This window comes from Rhinoderma darwinii, chromosome 5 (genome assembly GCF_050947455.1).
Source record: "Rhinoderma darwinii isolate aRhiDar2 chromosome 5, aRhiDar2.hap1, whole genome shotgun sequence".
Classification (NCBI taxonomy): Eukaryota; Metazoa; Chordata; class Amphibia; order Anura; family Rhinodermatidae; genus Rhinoderma; species Rhinoderma darwinii.
In genome coordinates, this window is record NC_134691.1 from 207838486 (window position 1) to 207859626 (window position 21141).

Consider the following 21141-nt stretch of genomic DNA (forward strand, 5'->3'; position numbering starts at 1 on the left):
CACTGAACCTGTCGGGTCCACGGAACTGGCGGATTCATGTCTTTGCGAAAGATACTGCTGCAATGTATACAGCAGGGGTCTCAAGCACGCGGCCCGCGGGACACAGAGCCGCTAGTATCGGCTCTGCTCCGAGACTCTGGAATTCCCTGACATCGCTGTCCACATATGAACAGCGATGTCTGGGGCTTACCCAGAGCCGGAGTCCCGTGCAGAGCGCTAGTATCGGCTCTGCTCCGGGACTCTGTGGAATTCCCTGACATCGCTGTCCATATATGGACAGTGTGTCAGGGTCTTCCCCAGAGTGGAGTCCCGAGCAGAGCCCTAGTACAGGCTCTGCTCCAGGACTCTGTGCAATTCCGTGACATCGCTGTCCATATATGGACAGTGTGTCAGGGTCTTCTCCAGAGCGGAGTCCCGGGCAGAGTGCTAGTACAGGCTCTGCTTCGGGACTCTGTGGAAATCCCTGACATCGCTGTCCATATATGGACAGTGTGTCAGGGTCTTCCCCAGAGCGGAGTCCCGGGCAGAGCGCTAGTACAGACTCTGCTCCGGGACTCTGTGGAATTCCCTGACATCGCTGTCCATATATGGACAGTGTGTCAGGGTCTTCCCCAGAGCGGAGTCCCGGGCAGAGCACTAGTACAGGCTCTGCTCCGGGTCTCTGGAATTCCCTGACATCGTTGTCCACATATGAACAGCGATGTCTGGGGCTTCCCCAGAGCCGGAGTCCCGTGCAGAGCGCTAGTATCGGCTCTGCTCCGGGACTCTGTGGAATTCCCTGACATCGCTGTCCATATATGGACAGTGTGCAGGGTCTTCCCCAGAGCGGAGTCCCGGGCAGAGCGCTAGTATAGGCTCTGCTCCGGGACTCTGTGGAATTCCCTGACATCACTGTCCATACGTCGACAATGATGTCAGGGGCTTCCCCAGAGCAGAAGTCCCAGTGATGTCAGGATCACAGCTGGAGTCCCAGGAAGAGCCTACTAGCGCTCTGCCCAGGACTCCAGCTCTGGGGTTGCCCCATATATGGACAGTGTTGTCAGGAGCAGAGCTGGAATCCCAGGCAGAGTGCTAGAAGTGGCTTTTCTCACTTTGCCTCCCAAAAAATTGAATAAAAAGTGATCAGTCGCATATACCCTACAATGTTACAAAAAAAATAAAAATACTTTTCTTCTAAAAAATGCCTACATATGGATAGGTCGATGGAAAAATAATAAAAGGCAGGGGCGTAATTCACTGTATTTAAGCGATATATATTGTGCTCCCACAAAATATGAAAATTTGTAAATTCACTGAAGTGATATATGAGTAAAATGTATAACTTTTATTTCATAACTCTCTAAAAACAGGGGTACAATCACCACTGTGAAGAGCCCAACCGTGTGTTTTAAAAACGTATTAAACAAAATACTCCAAGTCCTGATTCATTTGTGAACCCTCTATGACTGGGTATATTATAAAGATACAAATATGGAATCAGCGTTTAAACATTGGTGTAACAGTGGTTTAGACCCTAAAACACACCGGAGCTTGCGATAACCGCACCTAAATCTCCTGATGCTAAGGTACACAACGATGCCACTGTCCCCTACGCTAAAATCCCTTGCTTAACCCGACCCTACGCGTTTCTATACTTATCATCATCAGGGGTCTGTAGCTTGATCACTCTGGCCAGGATGCCAGCGATATTTCTTCAGCAGCAGATATTCTACAGCACGGAAGCATGCACGCATAGATGTCAGCGGCATGCTTCACTACGGGACTCTGAGTTATTATAACAAGATACTCCTCCCCCTGGTCTCAGCGGCATACTTCGAACCAGTCAATCACACCAGCCCACCACATTCGTGACGTCCGACCATGTGACTCCCGGCCGTCAGCTGACATACCCGGAAGCAACACTGTCAACGCCACAGAACGCGCAGACTCAATGGAAGGCTGTAGACGTATCTATTTGCTGCACAAAAGCTCCTTCTAGTAAAAGATAGAGTATGACAATAACAGGTTGGATACATATTGCGGATCAGTTCAAAACCGCAACTGGACTGCCACAATTGAAGCACCTTCCCTGGAAATACATATTGTATGGATGAATGAGCAATATTAATGTCTGCCACATTTTGAACTTTAAAACCCTCCTGAACAGATCTACCCTGCTTGTTGATATTGAATGACTTGCTGCAATTTAGCTATACTAGGACCGGGATTTAATGGCCATATACCTACCTAGAAAACCAACATCACAATATATATATTCAATTGAATTGTGTATTTAAATAAAACAGGTATAATTTGTTTGCTCATTTAAACCTTCAGGCTGTACACAGGCCAGTCTGTAGATCCATTGGGCCTCTTTGCGCAGAATGAGATTGTCCCAGTCCCCTCCCCGTTTAGGAGGACGTACTAATTCAATCGCCTGAAATTTTAAACAGTCTGCCCGGCCTTGATGTTTTGCATGTACATGTTTTGATATGGGAGTATCTCTCGAATTTGTAACATCTCCAATATGTTCCCTAATCCGACGCCGAAACTGCCGCACCGTTTTGCCCACATAATTCAGTGGGCATGGACATGTTATTAAGTAGACCACCCCAGCTGTTTTGCAGTTCACGAAGTCTCGAATGTCATACTCAACCTTAGTGGTGACACTTTGGAATTTCTTCCCACTTTGGATAAAATCACACGCTTTACAACTGCCACATCTGTGTGTGCCCGGTATCTGCCTGTCCAACCAAGTACCTTGTTGTATTATAGGGTCAAAACAACTCTGCATCACCCTATCCCTAATGTTTTTACCTCTACGGAACGTGACTGAAGGCCATTGTGTTATCTGATCCGCCAAGTCTGCATCAGCACCCAGAATACGCCAGTATCTTTTTAGTATTTCCATGATCTCAGATTGTTTGGAGTCATAAGTGCCAATAAGTCTCGTGACCGTTCCTCTTTTCGTTGTCTAGGGACTAAATAATAAAAGGCAGGGGCGTAGCTAGGGGGGGCAGGTGGGGCAAGTGCCCCGGCCGCAACTAGGTGGTAGGGAAGGGGGGGCGCCGCAGAGCAGCTAATCGCTGATAATAGGCACCATGTATGTCGGACACCTGCAGCAGCTTTAGGTAGAGCCAGGAAATCACTCAGTGGCGTTCTGACTGGGGTCTGTGACGGCCAGGGAGTGGTCCAGTCACCTTACCTGTCACCTGACCTCACGTCAGTGACATGAGGTCAGGGGACTGGACTGGTCCACTCCCGTGCTGCACCCTCCCAGCATGTAGGGGGCGCAACTGGGCTCTGCCTCTACTCTGTGCTCTGTTGTTATACACACGGAGTAAATAACGAGAAGCAGAGGAGGAAGCTCCGCCCATAGACCATCCTGACCTGTGATCCTGTCAGCAAGGAGAAAGGTAGAAAAAACACAAAGCGCACAATAGTGCGTGACACTGTGATTTTACACGTGTGAACAAGGTTCTAAATACGCTCACCTGGTGGGGTTATGCTGGGAGCATAACATCCAGTGTAACTGTAATGGTGGGGGGGGGGTAGGGAAACGGACAAGTGAGCCCTAATCTACCCGCCACTCTGTCCCTGCCTACTTGCAACGACCCGCCCTAGACGACGGGGTACAACTGGGCGGCGGTCCCTGCGCTCAGTAAGTGCATGACAAACACGACAAACAAACAAGGGAACACAAGCAAGGGAAATGGGCAGTTGCTCGCGGAAACACCGTGAGCAACAGAGTAGTGAACGAGCCGAGTCAAGCCAGGAGAGTGCGAGGTACAAAGCGAAAAGCAGAAGAGTAGTCGGTAAGCCGGGGTCTGTATGGAGCAGGATCAAAAAGTAGCAGGAGCTGTAGCTGGGCCAGGAAACCTCAAGGAAAGAATTCACAAGCACAGATGGACAGGAAGAGCAGGCTTAAATAGACCGAGGGCGGGAGCTAGCTGAGTCTGGCCAGGTTGCGATAGGCTCTCCCACTCCTAAGCCTGCCAGCCTGAGTGGAGGAAGCTGGTGTCTGTCTCAGGGATGTACACTCAGGTGTTGACTGATTAATTCTGGGAGTTAACCCTGAAGCAGTGCCTGGCAGATCCTTTACAGTACCCCCCCTTTTATGAGGGGCCACCGGACCCTTTCTAAGTGGACCTGGCTTACTGGGGAAACGCAGGTGGAACCTCCTGACCAATACCCCAGCGTGAACATCCCGGGCGGGTACCCAAGTCCTCTCCTCGGGCCCGTATCCTCTCCAATGGACCAGGTACTGGAGGGAGCCTTGGACCATCTTGCTGTCCACGATCCTGGCCACCTCAAATTCCACCCCCTCAGGGGTGAGGACGGGAACAGGAGGTTTCCTCGAGGGGGCCAAGGACGGGGAGCAGCGTTTCAGGAGGGAGGCATGAAACACGTTGTGTATACGAAAAGACGGGGGTAACTCCAGCCGGAAAGAGACAGGACTGAGGACCTCAATGACCTTATACGGCCCAATAAACCGGGGAGCAAACTTTTTGGACGGAACCTTGAGACGCAAGTTCCTGGATGACAACCACACCAGATCCCCGACCACAAACAGGGGGTTAGCAGAACGTCTTCTATCGGCCTGAGCCTTCTGTATGCTCTGGGACGCCTCTAGGTTCTTCTGAACCTGGGCCCAGACTGTGCACAGATCCCGATGAACGACCTCCACCTCGGGATTGTTGGAACAACCAGGTGAAACGGAGGAGAACCGTGGATTAAACCCAAAATTACAGAAAAAGGGAGAGACCCCTGACGAGTTACTGACCCGGTTATTAAGGGAAAATTCGGCGAGGGGAATGAAAGAAACCCAATCAAATTGACAGTCAGCGACAAAACATCTTAAGTATTGTTCTAGAGACTGATTAGTCCTCTCCGTTTGGCCATTGGTTTCAGGATGGAAGGCAGAGGAGAAGGACAGATCAATCCCCAACTTATTACAGAAGGCTCTCCAAAACAATGAAACAAATTGTACCCCTCTGTCAGAAACAATATTGACGGGGACCCCATGGAGACGCAGGATGTGTTTGATAAACAAGGTAGCCAACGTCTTGGCGTTGGGTAGTTTCTTGAGGGGCACAAAGTGGCACATTTTACTGAAGCGGTCTACCACCACCCACACCACCGACTTGCCTTGGGATGGAGGCAAATCGGTGATAAAATCCATGGAGATATGTGTCCAAGGTCTCTGGGGAATGGGCAACGAACGCAGTAAGCCCGCTGGTCGGGACCTGGGAGTCTTGGACCTGGCACAAACCTCACAGGCGGCGACGTAGGCCTTAACGTCTTTAGGCAAACCAGGCCACCAATAATTTCTGGTAATGAGGTGTTTGGTACCCAGGATGCCTGGATGGCCAGATAGTGCGGAGTCGTGATTTTCCCTAAGTACCCTTAGCCGGAATTGCAGGGGAACAAACAGCTTGTTCTCAGGAAGGTTCCCAGGAGCTGAACCTTGATCAGCCGCAATTTCAGAGACTAAATCGGACTCGATAGAGGAAATGACTATACCTGGAGGCAAAATACAAACAGGATCTTCCTCCGAAGGAGGGCTGGCCATGAAGCTACGCGACAGTGCATCCGCCTTAATATTTTTAGACCCGGCCCTATAGGTAACCAAAAAATTGAATCTGGTAAAAAACAACGCCCATCGAGCTTGTCTCGGGTTTAGCCTCCGGGCAGATTCTAGGAAAACCAGATTCTTGTGGTCGGTAAGGACCGTTACCTGGTGCCTAGCCCCCTCCAGGAAGTGGCGCCACTCTTCAAATGCCCATTTAATGGCTAAAAGTTCGCGGTTGCCAATATCATAGTTACACTCCGTGGGCGAAAACTTCCTAGAAAAGTAAGCACAGGGGCGGAGATGGGTGAGGGAGCTGGTACCCTGGGACAAGACGGCCCCCACTCCCACCTCGGACGCGTCAACCTCCACAATAAATGGCTCCCTTTGGTTGGGCTGAACCAGCACGGGGGCCGAGATAAAGCACTTCTTGAGGGTCTCAAAAGCCTGGACGGCCTCAGGGGGCCAATGGAGGACATCAGCACCCTTGCGAGTGAGGTCCGTAAGAGGCTTAGCGACGACCGAGAAGTTAGCAATAAATCTCCTGTAATAGTTAGCGAACCCCAAAAAACACTGTAGCGCTTTCAGGGAGGCAGGTTGGACCCATTCAGCCACAGCCTGAACCTTGGCAGGGTCCATGCGGAATTCATGAGGAGTGAGGATTTGACCTAAAAATGGTATCTCCTGTACCCCAAATACACATTTTTCGATTTTGGCAAACAGTTTGTTTTCTCGAAGGACCTGGAGCACTTTCCTGACATGCTCTATGTGGGAAGACCAGTCCCTGGAAAACACCAATATGTCATCAAGGTACACTACAAGAAATATCCCCAGGTAATTTCTCAAAATCTCATTTATGAAGTTCTGGAAGACCGCAGGGGCATTGCACAACCCAAAGGGCATGACGAGGTATTCGAAATGGCCTTCGGGCGTGTTAAACGCAGTCTTCCACTCATCCCCCTCTTTGATGCGAATAAGGTTATACGCCCCCCGTAGATCCAATTTAGAGAACCATTGGGCCCCCTGAACCTGATTAAAGAGATCAGGAATCAAAGGAAGGGGATACTGGTTCCTTACCGTGACCTTATTCAGGCCACGGTAGTCAATGCATGGCCTAAGACCCCCATCCTTCTTCCCTACGAAGAAGAAGCCAGCACCTACCGGAGAAGAAGAGGGACGAATGTAACCCTTGGCCAGGGATTCCTGGATATACTCCCTCATGGCTTCACGTTCGGGACAAGAAAGGTTAAATATCCTACCCTTAGGAAGCTTAGCTCCTGGTACCAATTCGATAGCGCAATCGTATTCTCTATGAGGCGGTAATACTTCGGAGGCCTCTTTAGAGAAAACATCAGCGAAGTCCTGAACAAACTCGGGTAGCGTATTCACCTCCTTAGGGGGAGAAATAGAATTAACAGAAAAACATGACGTACAACATTCATTACCCCATTTGGTTAGCTCCCCAGTATTCCAGTCAAACGTAGGATTATGCAACTGCAACCAGGGAAGACCTAGAACCAAATCGTACGATAATCCCTGCATCAATAGTACAGAGCATTGCTCCAAATGCATGGAGCCAACAAGGAGTTCAAAAACAGGGGTATGCTGTGTAAAATAACCATTAGCAAGAGGAGTGGAGTCGATACCCACTACCGGAACAGGTTTAGGCAAATCAATCAGAGGCATAGCGAGAGACATAGCAAATTCCACAGACATGATATTAGTAGAGGACCCTGAATCCACGAAGGCACTGCCGGTAGCAGACCTACCACCAAACGAGACCTGAAAGGGAAGCAATATCTTAGTACGTTTCATATTTACGGGAAATACCTGTGCGCCCAAGTGACCTCCCCGATGATCACTTAGACGCGGGAGCTCTCTGGCAGCATTCTTACGCTTGGGACAGTTGTTTACTTGATGCTTGACATCCCCACAGTAGAAGCAGAGACCATTCTTCCTGCGGAATTCTCTACGTTGTTGAGGGGACACGGAGGCCCCGAGTTGCATAGGTATTTCTGAGTCTTTAGGGGAGAAACGAAGCAACGGGACTTCGGGAGGCATCATGGGGGAGTCGGAGGAAAAAACACATAAACGTTCACGTTGTCGTTCCCTGAGACGTCGGTCAAGTCGTACCACTAAAGCCATAACCTGGTCTAAGGAGTCAGAAGAGGGATAACTAACTAGCAGGTCTTTCAGGGCGTTCGACAGACCCAACCTAAACTGGCACCTTAAGGCAGGGTCATTCCACCGAGAAGCTACGCACCACTTCCGAAAGTCAGAGCAATACTCCTCAACAGGTCTCTTACCCTGACGTAAGGTCACCAGCTGACTCTCGGCAAAGGCAGTTCTGTCAGTCTCGTCATAAATAAGTCCGAGGGCAGAAAAGAAACAATCAACGGAGGAAAGTTCAGGGGCGCCAGGAGCCAAGGAGAAGGCCCACTCTTGGGGCCCTTCCTGGAGCCGGGACATAATTATACCCACCCGCTGGCTCTCAGAACCTGAGGAGTGAGGCTTTAAGCGAAAGTAAAGCTTACAACTCTCCCGAAAGGAGAGAAAAGCCCTCCGGTCACCTGAGAACCGGTCGGGCAACTTGAGGTGGGGTTCAAGGGGTGCGGTGAGGGGAACTACCAAGGTAGCATCAGGCTGGTTGACCCTCTGAGCCAGGGCCTGGACCTGTAGGGAGAGACCCTGCATTAGCTGAGCCAGGGTTTCACGGGGTTCCATAATGGTGTCAGGGACCAGGGTAGACTAGGTATAGGGCTTGTGAATTTGTAATGGTGGGGGGGGGTAGGGAAACGGACAAGTGAGCCCTAATCTACCCGCCACTCTGTCCCTGCCTACTTGCAACGACCCGCCCTAGACGACGGGGTACAACTGGGCGGCGGTCCCTGCGCTCAGTAAGTGCATGACAAACACGACAAACAAACAAGGGAACACAAGCAAGGGAAATGGGCAGTTGCTCGCGGAAACACCGTGAGCAACAGAGTAGTGAACGAGCCGAGTCAAGCCAGGAGAGTGCGAGGTACAAAGCGAAAAGCAGAAGAGTAGTCGGTAAGCCGGGGTCTGTATGGAGCAGGATCAAAAAGTAGCAGGAGCTGTAGCTGGGCCAGGAAACCTCAAGGAAAGAATTCACAAGCACAGATGGACAGGAAGAGCAGGCTTAAATAGACCGAGGGCGGGAGCTAGCTGAGTCTGGCCAGGTTGCGATAGGCTCTCCCACTCCTAAGCCTGCCAGCCTGAGTGGAGGAAGCTGGTGTCTGTCTCAGGGATGTACACTCAGGTGTTGACTGATTAATTCTGGGAGTTAACCCTGAAGCAGTGCCTGGCAGATCCTTTACAGTAACAAATTCCACTTAGGTAGCCTCCACGGTAGATTGGTGGCAGGATCAGCTTGCAGCATAGGACCCGGTTTGAGAACTTGAAGTACAAAGTCTCAATAATGAATGAAGGAATAAAAGCAAAAAAGCCAAAAAAACAAAAAACAAAAAAACAAAAAAAAACAAAACAAAAAAACAAAAAAGCCGCAAAAAAGCCAAAAAAACGGGTGTCTTCTATGCGCTATTGATCAATAGGATCTTCCAAAGGACGTGTATTCCAAGTTCCTCAAGGATAACGGTATAGTCGGTGTTGAAAGGATTTATTGATACAAGAAGATATAAAAGCACAACTGTTTAACAATGAACAGTTTCGAAACCGGACCGGTTTCTTCCTCAGGTAGTATGTAAATGAAAGGGTGGGGTGTCGGTTAAATAACCAAGTGAAAGGTCAATTAAAAACAAGAACTACCGGGTCAGATACACAAATAAAAACACCAACTCAAATTACATATCAGAGTGTACATATGATTACAGTCAAAGTAAAAAAAATATAAAATATATGATATATATGAACTATGTACAAATGTCCAATAAAAGATGATTCATTTCTGTGTGTTATGCTTGGAATATGTCCAGCTGTTGAAAACATCCTGTATTAAACGGGATTGAACGTATACATATATACCAAAAAAAAATAAAAAATTGCACATACATAATTGTATTATTTTAAAATGTATATATTATAAATAAGTTTAAAAATTTAATAGGGTTAAAAGGATATTTATAAAAAGAAGAATGATTTAAAAAGGGGAAAGCTTAAAACATAGCTTCCTTTCTGACTATTTTAGAGTCTATGTTAGTTCATTTCCTGAATATAATTGTCCTAAAGAAAACTCGGGCTACAGGTGGAGTACCATTCTAGTAATCGTTATTTCTGGACGTAATATTAAAGATAGATTCTCCTTTTGCTCATTTTATTCAGTTTGTCTATTTTGCTATACAAATTCGTAAATACCAAACTAAGATAGTTTTTGTGCAGATTCTATATTGGTACACATATATATATATATATATATATTTTTATAAATGATGTGCGCATAACTATACTATTTTCGTCAAAAGTTATAATAGTGCCAGTTTTATCATTGTACTGGTCTTGGTGTTACTCACATATGATCAAAGTTTGGTGGTTTTGATTTTTAATGTCAAACAGATTATTTCTTTCGATACGATATTTACCACTTGTTGAGGAGCTTTGTATATGTATACACATATATAATTACATATAACGAATTTCCCATTTATTTCCATATAATGGGATTCATCTAAAGTAAATTCGTTATATTAAATTATCATCTCTGTCATTTCATTCAAACCTGCAGGTTTTAGGGTCTTCAATTTGTATATCCAAAAGATTTCTCTCTTGCACAGTGAATCATATCTGTCCGCTCGGTTGTCATTTATATGTTCAATTGGTGTAATATGGAAACAACTAAAGTCATTATTATGAAACAAAGTACAGTGTTTGGAGACACTGTGCAAGAGGAATTTTTTCTTACAGTTAGAACGATGTTTATTTAGCCGACAATGCAAGAATTGGATTGTTCTTCCTACATATTGTAGACCGCAGACACAGTCAATGAGGTAGATAACGTAATTTGACTGGCAATTTAACTGTGTTTCGATTTGGTACTCGTTTTTTGTTTGGTTTGATTTAAAAGAATCTGTGGTGCGTATACTAAGACAACATAAACATTTCTTTTTCCTGCATTTGGAGCTCCCCTTTAAATATGCACTTGAGGACATAGTATTTTGTTGGGGCATCGTTTGTCTTCCAGAAAAATTAATCTTACTCGGTGCTAAAATGTTCTTCATAGTTTTTGCTCTCTTAAAAGTAATCATTGGTTTTAAAGGTAGGCTATTTTTTAAAAACGGATCAGTGTGTAAAATGTACCAATATTTATTCATGATATCCTTGATATTTTTGTGTGCAGCGTTATATTTAGTTATGAAGTTGAAGGAGAAAAACTTTTTTATTTGTTCATCTTTCGCTTTTTTTGTGTCTATTATATCAACAGCTTCAATACCATTTGATAGTGTATCCTTAGGGGGCAAACAATCCTCTTGACTTAACCCTTTCACGACCAAGGACGAAAATGCACGTCCTGGTCGGCTGCTAGTTCCCGCTCCAGGACGTGCATTTTCGTCCGCATTTCAAACTGTCACTCTGTGTAAACACAGAGTGACAGACCCGCGCTGACAGCTGTCCTAGACAGCTGAGACATCAGTCTTGCCGGACAGCGGACCATCGCCGCTGCTTTCGGCAGTTAACCCCTTAAGTGCGGCGACGGATTGCCGTCGCCGCATTTAAGTGGTTTGAAGCACATCGGCAGCCCCCACGAAGTGATCGTGGGGGCTACCGATGCTTGTCACGGCAATCGGAGGTCAGATAATGACCTCCGGGTTGCCATGCACGGAAGCCTCGGAGGAACAGCCTCCGGCCGTTCCTCCTCTGCTTCCTGTCAGTGTGACAGTCACGTCACAATGACAGTTAGAGTACATCACACTACGTGTGTAGTGTAATGTACTCTAGCAGCGATCAAAGCTGCAAGACTAAGTGTCCCCTAGTGGGACAAGTTAAAAAAGTAAAAAAAAGTAAAAAAAATGTTTAAAAAAAAGTGTAAAAATAAAAGTTATAAGTTCTATAAACAGAAAATGCTTTTTTTTCCTATAATAAGACTTTTATTATAGAAAAAAAATGAACACGTTAAAAAAGTACACATATTTGGTATCCCCGCGTTCGTAACGACCCCAACTATAAAACTATAATGTTATTTTTCCCGCACAATGAACACCCCAAAAAAAATCAATAAAAAACGACGACAGAATCGCAATTTTTTTGGTCACCACCCCTCCCAAAATAAAGAATAAAAAGTGATCAAAAAGTCGCATGTTCCCAAAAATAGTACCAATAAAAACTTTTATCCGTCCCGCAAAAAACAAGCCCTTACACAGCTTTTTTGACTAAAAAATAGAAAAATTATGGCTCTCAGAATATGGTGACACAGAATTTTTTTTTTTTATAAATAAGTCATTTTATTGTGCAAACGCTAAAAAAAAGGACCAAACATATATACATATGGTATCGCCGTAATCGTACCAACCCCCAGAATAAAGTAAAAATGTCATTTATAGCGTACGGTGAGCGCCGCAAAAAGAAAACCTAAAAAACGGTGTCAGAATTCCTGTTTTTTGCTCAGGATTGCAAAAAAATTGAACAAAAAGTGATAAAAAAAAAAATCACACGTACCCCAAAATGGTACCAATGAAAACTACAGATTGTCCTGCAACAAATAAGCCCTCGCAGCTCCGGTGGTGAAAAAATAAAAAAGTTCTGGCTTTCAGAATATGGCGATGCAAAATGTTCCAAAAGTGGATAAGATCGGGCGCCATTTATCAGTGCGACACCAGTCACATATCTATGAAATATTATTTATTTACCCCATTATTGTACCCTCTTATTATGCCCTGATGTACCCCGCACAGATTACATATGTCCCCACATTATAAACTGAAATACCAGCGAAACCCAAAACAGAAAAACTACCAAGCAAAATCTGCGCTCCAAAAGCAAAATGGCGCTCCCTCCCTTCTGAGCCCTGCAGCGTCCCCAAGCAGCAGTTTGCGCCTACACATACGGCGTCGCCATACCCGAGAGAACCCGCTTAATGTTTTATGAGGTATTTGTCTTCTGTGGCACACACTGGGCACAACATATAATGCACTAAAATGGCATATCAGTGGAAAATTGCAATTTTCACTTTGAACCATCCGCTGCGCATTAACCCCTTTGCGCACTATGACTTAATTGCCTGTCATGGTGCGGTGGTTGATGTATGGAGCCGGCTCACATGCTGAGCCCGCTCCATACGCTACGGGTGTCGGCTGTGTATTACAGCAGGCCCCCTCGGTACTAACGGACAGGTACAGCGATCGCTCTGTTACAGAAGCCTGTAAGAATAACAATACACTGCAATACATTAGTATTGCAGTGTATTGTACCAGCGATCCAATGATCGCTGGATCAAGTCCCCTAAGGGGATTGATTAATAAAATGTGTAGAAGAATTATAGTTATTAGTAGTGAGATTTTTTTTTTGAAAGTTAAAAAAACAAAACACCTTTTCGCATTTTTCTTCTAAAGTAATGTAAAAAAATGAACAAAATTGGTATCGCTACGTCCGTAAAAGTCCGAACTATTACAATATACCATTATTTAATTTGCACAGTGCACACCTTAAAAAAATTTAATAATTGAAACCGCCAAAATCTCAGGTTTTTTTTGTCACCTTCGCTCTAAAAGAAAAATGTAATACAACTTTTGAATCACTTTTTATGTACCAAAAAATGGTACCAATAAAACCTGCAGCTCCTCCCGCAAGAAATAAGCCCGCACACCGCCCTATTGATGGAAAAATAAAAAAGTTATGGCTCTTGGAAAGCGGGGAGGGAAAATCTAAAATAAGAAAGCAAAAACTGGATCAGTCCTGAAAGGGTTAATTCATTTCTAATGAAAAAACGTATGACCACATGTGGGGTATTTCCGTACTCGGGAGAAATTGCTTTATAAAAAATGGTTGTTTTTTTCCTCCTTTATCCCTTGTGAAAATTAGAAAATTCAACATTTTAGTGGAAAAAATTTTGATATTAATTTTCGCGCCCTAATTCTAATAAACTCTGCAAAAGACCCGTGGGGTGTAAATGCTCACTATACCCCTAGAAAAATTCCTTGAAGGTTTTTCCAAAATGGGATCACTTTTGGGGGGTTTCCCCTGTTTTGGTCCCTCCAGTGCATTGCAAATGCGACATGGCAACGAAAACCATTCCAGCAAAATCATAAATCCAAATGGCGCTCCTTCCCTTCTGAGCCCTGCTGTGGGTCCAAACAGCAGTTTATTACCACATATGGGGTATTGTCGTAATCGGGAGACATTGCTTTACAAATGTTGGGGTGCATTTTCTTCGTTATTCCTTGTAAATAATAAAAATTTCTATGTTGTTTCAGAAAAAAAGTACATTTTAATTTTTACAGACTAATTCCAATATATTTAGCGAAAAACCTGTGTGGTCAAAATGCTAACTATACCCCTAGATAAATACCTTAAGGGGTCTAGTTTTCGAAATGGGGTCGTTTATGGGGAGTTTCTATTGTTCTGGCAGCTCAAAGCCTCTCCAAATGTACAGTGGGGCCTAAAACATTTTCAAGCAAAATAGGAGTCCTGAAAGCCTCCGGGTGCTCCCTTCTTTTGGGGCCCTGCCGTGTGTCCAAACAACGCATTAGGGCCACAATGTGGGTATTTTTGAAAACAGGAGAAAGAGGGTGATAGATTTTGGGGTGTGTTTCTTCATTTTCATGTTCGCTTTACAAAGAAATCGGTCTTCAAACAAATACTTTTATGAAAAAAGTGAAATTATTTTCTTTTTCACCTGATATGCATTAAATTTAGCAAAGAACTGTGGGGTCAAAATAATTACTATACACCTAAATAATTACGTTATGGGGTCTAGTTTTCTAAATGGGGTCGTTTATGGGGAGTTTCTATTGTTCTGGCAGCTCAAAGCCTCTCCAAATGTACAGTGGGGCCTAAAACATTTACAAGCAAAATAGGAGTCCTGAAAGCCTCCGGGTGCTCCCTCCCTTTCGGGCCCTGTCGTGTGTCCAAGCAATGCATTAGGGTCACAATGGGGGCATTTTTGAAAACAGGAGAAACAGGGTGATATATTTTGGGGTGTGTTTCTTCATTCTCATGGTCGCTTTACACAGAAATCGGTCTTCAAAGTGATACTTTTATGAAAAAAGTGTTTTTTGTTTTTTTTTCACCTGCTATGCATTAAATTTAGCAAAAAACTGTGGGGTCAAAGTACGCACTACACCCCTAGATAAATACCTTAAGCGGTCTAGTTTTCTAAATGGGGTCGTTTATGGGGAGTTTCTATCGCTCTGGTAGCTCAAAACCTCTCCAAATGTACAGTGGGGCCTAAAACATTTTCAAGCAAAATAGGAGTCCTGAAAGCCTCCGGGTGCTCCCTCCCTTTCGGGCCCTGTCGTGTGTCCAAGCAATGCATTAGGGTCACAATGGGGGCATTTTTGAAAACAGGAGAAACAGGGTGATAGATTTTGGGGTGTGTTTCTTCATTCTCATGGTCACTTTACACAGAAATCGGTCTTCAAAGTGATACTTTTATGAAAAAAGTGAAATTTAATTTTATTACGCCTGCTTTGCATGAATTCTTACAAAAAAACTGTGGGGTCAAAATACTTACAACACCCCTTAATAAATACCTTAAGGGGTGTAGTTTTCAAAATGGGGTCACTTGTGGGGGTTTCCACCATTCTGATAGCTATGAGCCTCTGAAAACCTGGCTTGGTGCAGGAAAACAAAATGTACTTCAAAATGTATAAAATTATTACTAAATTTGTAAGTCTTCCAAATTGCTCAAAAAAAACTTTTTTTTTTCAAAAGTGCTGCCAAAATAGAGTAAAGAGATGGAAATATATATTTAATTAAAAAAATTGTGCAGTATGTGTGTACATATGTGACATATTGCAGTTAAAAATAGGGAAAAATTATCATTTTTACAAAATTTCTTCAATTTCTCTATTTTTTAATTAATTTCCGCAAATCGTATCAGTCTACTTTTACCACTAAAATAAAGTACAACATGTGACAAAAAAACAATGTCAGAATTACTTGGATATTCAAAACTTTCACAGAGTTATTCTCTGATAAAGTCAGACATACCAGATTTGACAAATCTGGCTTGGTCATTAAGGTACAAACATGCCCGGTCATTAAGGAGTTAAAATCACTGTTTTTTTGTATGCATCAGAGAGGAGTTTTTTTGGATAATTTTTTTCTTTAAATCTTTTTTGTAAGATACGACTTTGATCGTTAAAGTCTTTGTTCGATGTACAGTTTTTTCTAATTCTTTTATACTGACTATATGGGATGTTTTTTAGCCACTTATGATAGTGGCTGCTCTTATAGTCCAAATAGCTATTGCTATCCACTTTTTGAAGTGGGTACGGGTGATGATTTTACTCGTAGTTTTGACTATTGTTAAATCCAAAAAATCGATTTCAATTGGTTGTATGTTGAACGTAAAATTTATCCCCCAGGTATTAATGTTCAGCATCTGACAAAACTCTGTCGCTGTTGTAAGATCACCTTCCCAAATTAAGAACAGATCATCTATAAATCTTCTAAATAGTAAGATATTGGTGTTTGCCCATGGATGTTGCCAGATATATTCCTCCTCAAACATTCCCATGAAGATATTTGCATAGCTAGGAGCTACCCTTGTCCCCATAGCTGTGCCTTTTACTTGGTGATATAATTTCTGATCAAATGAAAAGATATTATTCTTTCAAATAAATTCCATACTACTACAAAAAAAGTCAATTTGTATTGGTAGTAGTTCCGTATCCCTCTCCAGTCTTATTTTTAGTTTTTCCAAACCCAATACATGTTCAATGTTGCTGTAGAGTGCAGCAACATCCAAAGTAATAAATAATAGATTTTCCCTCATTGGAACGGTCTTTAGATCCACAATTAATTGGGTTGAGTCTTTTAAAAAACTTGGGAATTCTATCACATATTTTTGTAAAATTATATCTAGGTAGTGAGAGAGGTGACAGGTGGGAGATTGCATACCCGATATAATAGGTCTCCCTGGTGGGTTAATTAAGTTTTTGTGTATTTTTGGAAGATGATAATAGAAGGGCATGTTGATATTCTCCGGGATCAGATAATTTCTTTCTTTTTTATTAAGAATATTATTCGAGAAAGCTTGATTGACCATGATTTTAAGGCCTTCCAAAATTGTCGATAAAGGGTTAACTATGAGTTTCTTATAGTAGTTCTCATCTGATAAAATTCTCATTGCTTCTTCATAGTAGTCTGTAACATTTTGAATTACTGTCCCCCCTCCCTTGTCTGCTGATCTGATAACTAATTGGTTATTATTTTTGAGGTTTTTTAGGGCTATTTTCTCTTTATAAGTAAGGTTATTTTTTCCACGGATTTTGTATGAATCTAGCTCCTCTAGATCCTTGAGGACTAGATGATGGAAAGTATTGATAAAATTTCCTTGGTTACCCACAGGATAAAATTTAGATACCGGTTTTAGATCTGTGTGTCTAAATATATCCGATATTTCTGTATCTGAAATTGTGTTAGTATTTGTGATATTGTCGGAGTCAGTGGGATTATTTTTTGTGGCTGTAATTTGGAAATGTCTGTGCAATGTTAATTTCCTCGTAAATCTATGTAGATCTAAAAATAGATCAAAGCCATTTGCACTGGCAGTGGGACAAAATGCTAAACCTTTATTCAATAGGGATGTTTCAGAGACATGGTGAGTGTCTGTGTGTATATGTGTGTGTAGTGTGTATCGAGTATGTGTCTCTGTGTTTGTATGTGTATATGTTACAGTGTGTGTTTGTGTGTGTGTGTCTCTGCATGTGTTTGTCTCTTACATCTACTACATTATCTGTACTCAGAGAGTTATCACTGTGTTATCTGTGGTGTTACATAGGACTGCAGGTGACATAATTACATTATCTGTACTCAGAGAGTTATCACTGTGTTATCTGTGGTGTTACATAGGACTGAAGGTAACACTACTACATTATCTGTACTCAGAGAGTTATCAGTGAGATATTTACCTGTATGTATGTATTCCAGAATGTGTGTATGTATATTTGCCTGTATGTCTAAATATCTGTCTTTATGTATGTACAGTATATATGTTCCAGCGTCTCTATATATGTAGTTAATTTTTGGTTTGTGTAGGGGGTGGCAATAGATAGTCCCGCACAGGGCACCATCCAAGCTAAGGTCGGCCCTGGCTGTCACCAACTCTAGTCAGAAGGAACTCCGCCGCTGCCTGCGCTGCATGACCTCATCGACTCCTCCGGTAAGTCACACCAGGCAGAGCAGAGAGTGGTAGCGGTAGGCTACCGCTCACCGCTCTGTTTACAGTGTGGCGCTAAGTACAAGGGGGGAGTGTGGCGCTATTTAAAAGGGGGGAAATTTGGCACTTCACAAGGGGGGAGTGTGGCACTATTTACAAAGGGGCAGTGGGCTGTGTGTGGCACTATCTACAAGGGGGGGAGTGTGTCGCTATCTACAAGGGGGGAAGCGGACTGTGTGTGGCACTATCTACAAGGGGGGCTGTGTGGCGCTATTTACAAGGGGGGACTGTGTGTGGCACGATCTACAAGGGGGGCTGTGTGGCGCTATTTACAAGGGGGGCTGTGTGTGCGCTATCTATAAGGGGGCATTTGTGTGGCACTATCTACAAGATGGGCTATGTGTGGCCCTATCTACAAGGGGGGCTGTGTGTGGCGCTATCTACAGGGGGCTGTGTGTGGCCTCTTTAATTTATTTTCTTTTAATTTATTTTTATGTTAATTACATTATATAACTATATCGCTTGTAAAATACTTTTATACTCGAGTTACATAAAAAAAAATTGTGAAAAAAAATTACACCTCATTGATTGGTAGTGAAAGCAAACATTGCGAGGGGGAAGGAGATGTTGGGAAATAAGTTGGGGGGGGGGGGGGGGCGCCAGTCTGAATCTTTGCTCCGGGTGCAGGAAAACCTAGCTACGCCACTGTAAAAGGTATGGCTCTTGTCAGGTGGGGATGGAAATACATCCTGATGTGCATGCCAGAGGGGAACATTCCCTCAGTTGAAGAGGTGATCAAGGCCCTAATATATGGAAACCAGGAAAGGGAGGGCACAAGCAAATCTGCTGGAAGTGAGAGCAGTGGTCTCCGATCATGTTTAACTCCTCAGATGCGACGGTCAATAGCTCTCTCACCCCATCTTGCCATCGCAAGGTGCCAATGGTTTATATGGCAGCCGGGGGTCTAACAAAGGCCCCCAGTTCTGCCATGGCAGAGACATGGCCTAAGGCTAGATTCACAGGGGCGTTGCGCATCTCGGACGTAAAAAATTTCTGTTTTTCATGTCCGAGGTGCATCCGTGCTCTGTGCTGTGGGGCGCGATATCACGCATTTCCCACAGACTAGAGTCTATGGAGGGATGCGTGAAGCGTGAAAAAATAGGACATGTTAAAACAACGGCCGTGTGAACGGCCACTTTGAATTATATAGGTCCGTGTGACATGTCAGAAATTTGTCAAACGTTTAGCTGCACTTTAACAAATAAATCAGTTTCCAACACCTCTACATATAAATACACATATGTAGTGATTGATTGAATATAAATGTCTATTGTGATGGTAAATTAAAGATTTTATGAAAACTCCATTAACATTTTATCATCACCAGTCCTAATAAAAAATAAGTCATCAATATCATTCCATCAATTCAGGACATGCTCCATGTAAGGTGCACACAAATTTGCTCTTGAAGGACGTCTTAATATCAGAAAATAGCTGAAAGTAAACAATCACCTAAAATATAATTGTACTAAATAATAAATTGTACTGTCCATCATTCCAGTATCAACCCTGATTGTATTTTGAAAAAATTATCTGTGAATTGCTGTCTTTATAATCTAATAAAATAAACTGGAAAATTAAGAGTGATGCTATTTTTCTCTTTCCAGTATTCCACGTATCCCACAAAGTGACTTCTGTGGTGCCAGAGAGCTGTCTTCTGATTGTGCTTGGTCTTCTTCTGGGTGGTATAGTATGGGCTGCTGATCACATCGCATCCTTCACCTTAACACCAACAGTATTCTTTTTTTACCTATTGCCTCCTATTGTACTCGACGCTGGGTACTTCATGCCAAATAGACTGTTCTTTGGAAATATTGGTACCATTCTCCTGTATGCAGTTATTGGAACTGTGTGGAATGCGGCCACAACTGGTCTTTCACTGTATGGAGTTTACCTAACCGGAGTAATGGGTAAGGCCTATTTAATGAATTATATATCTGAGAATGTAGAAAGACATTTTCCACAACTTGTAATGTATTGCTACTGAATAGTTCCAAAAAAGTTGCAGCAATATTTTTAAATACATGTTAAAATTTGAATTATATTATTACAAAAATACAGTTTTTACTAACATTTAAAGAAATTCAAGATCAACTTGGGTGAGCTGCTTACAGGGTATGTAGGAAGGAAGCTGATTCTAATTCAGATTCCAATTGACAAACTGTAACTGGTAACAAAATTTATAATTTTCAAACAATGGAAATTGTACAATTAGTCAGCAGTTGTGCTACAATTTTTTTCACTTATTAGTCTTGTTTCTACTCATAGTATTTATTAACCAATAATCCACCAATAATTTCTAAACTGCAACTTACTTTTGCTTTAATTGGAATGATTTTCAAAGTGAATATTCTACAAATAGGGGCAAAATAATGTACTGTATTGTTGTTTTACACCCTTAAGGACCACCCATATGCCTATTTCTGTCAGTCATTCAGGGTACTTATGCAACAGCACCACCTTTTCATGACGATGTGTTTTAAGCCCGGCAAGTGTGTCCCGTGACAGCTAGAGCGGTTGTCGGGCTGTCGGACTGCGGCATCTAAGTGGAATAGGACGGAGCAGCCCCCGTCTGTCACGCCATCGGCACTCCAGTGACGCGATCGCGGGGTGCTGATGGTTTCCATTGGAGTCAAGGGATTAACGGAGGCCCCCAGGTCGGCCATCAGTGTACTGTAAGTTGTACACTGCCAGGCCTGTCAGTTGTACACTGTATTGTGGTGTTTTGTAGAAGCAATCAAACAATCGCATAATGAAATCCCGTAGTGGGACAAAAAAAAAAGTAAAAAAATAGCCTGAGTCCGCTCAGTAAGATGCTACAGGCAACACTTCAGTGCAACGAGCGGGATCGCGGATTACTACGATTCCGCTCGTTTAACCCCTTAGATGTGGCATCAATAGTGACTGGGACATCTAAGCCATTAGGAAGAGGGAAGCTGTCCCCATTTTGAAGCCTATCGCTCCCCCCTCCATGACGCGATCTTAATAGGAGCCGGTAAAATTCACATTATGCTACAATACATTCGTTTTTCAGACCAAAAACAAAAAAGAGATGCAAAACGCAATGGTGTTGTATCAATTATAAAATAAATTTTATTGAGATTACTAAAAATGGAGCATATAAAAAGGTCCACAGACACACTAACAGAAAGACGACCATCAAATAGACTCCTGCTAATGAGTAATGAACAATGTATACATGAGTCAGAAAATAAAGTATGGCATACATACACAGACCAAG

The 21141-nt window shown here is 43.3% G+C and overlaps 1 protein-coding gene across 1 annotated transcript in view; it reads left to right on the forward strand.

Moving 5' to 3' along the window:
- Positions 1 to 21141, forward strand: part of SLC9A3 (solute carrier family 9 member A3) — a 220115-nt gene that overhangs the window by 36949 nt on the left and 162025 nt on the right. Inside the window, exon 2 of the mRNA XM_075826897.1 lies at positions 19508 to 19810. Coding sequence (XP_075683012.1) covers positions 19508 to 19810 — 303 coding nt within the window. The remainder of the gene's footprint in view (positions 1 to 19507; positions 19811 to 21141) is intronic.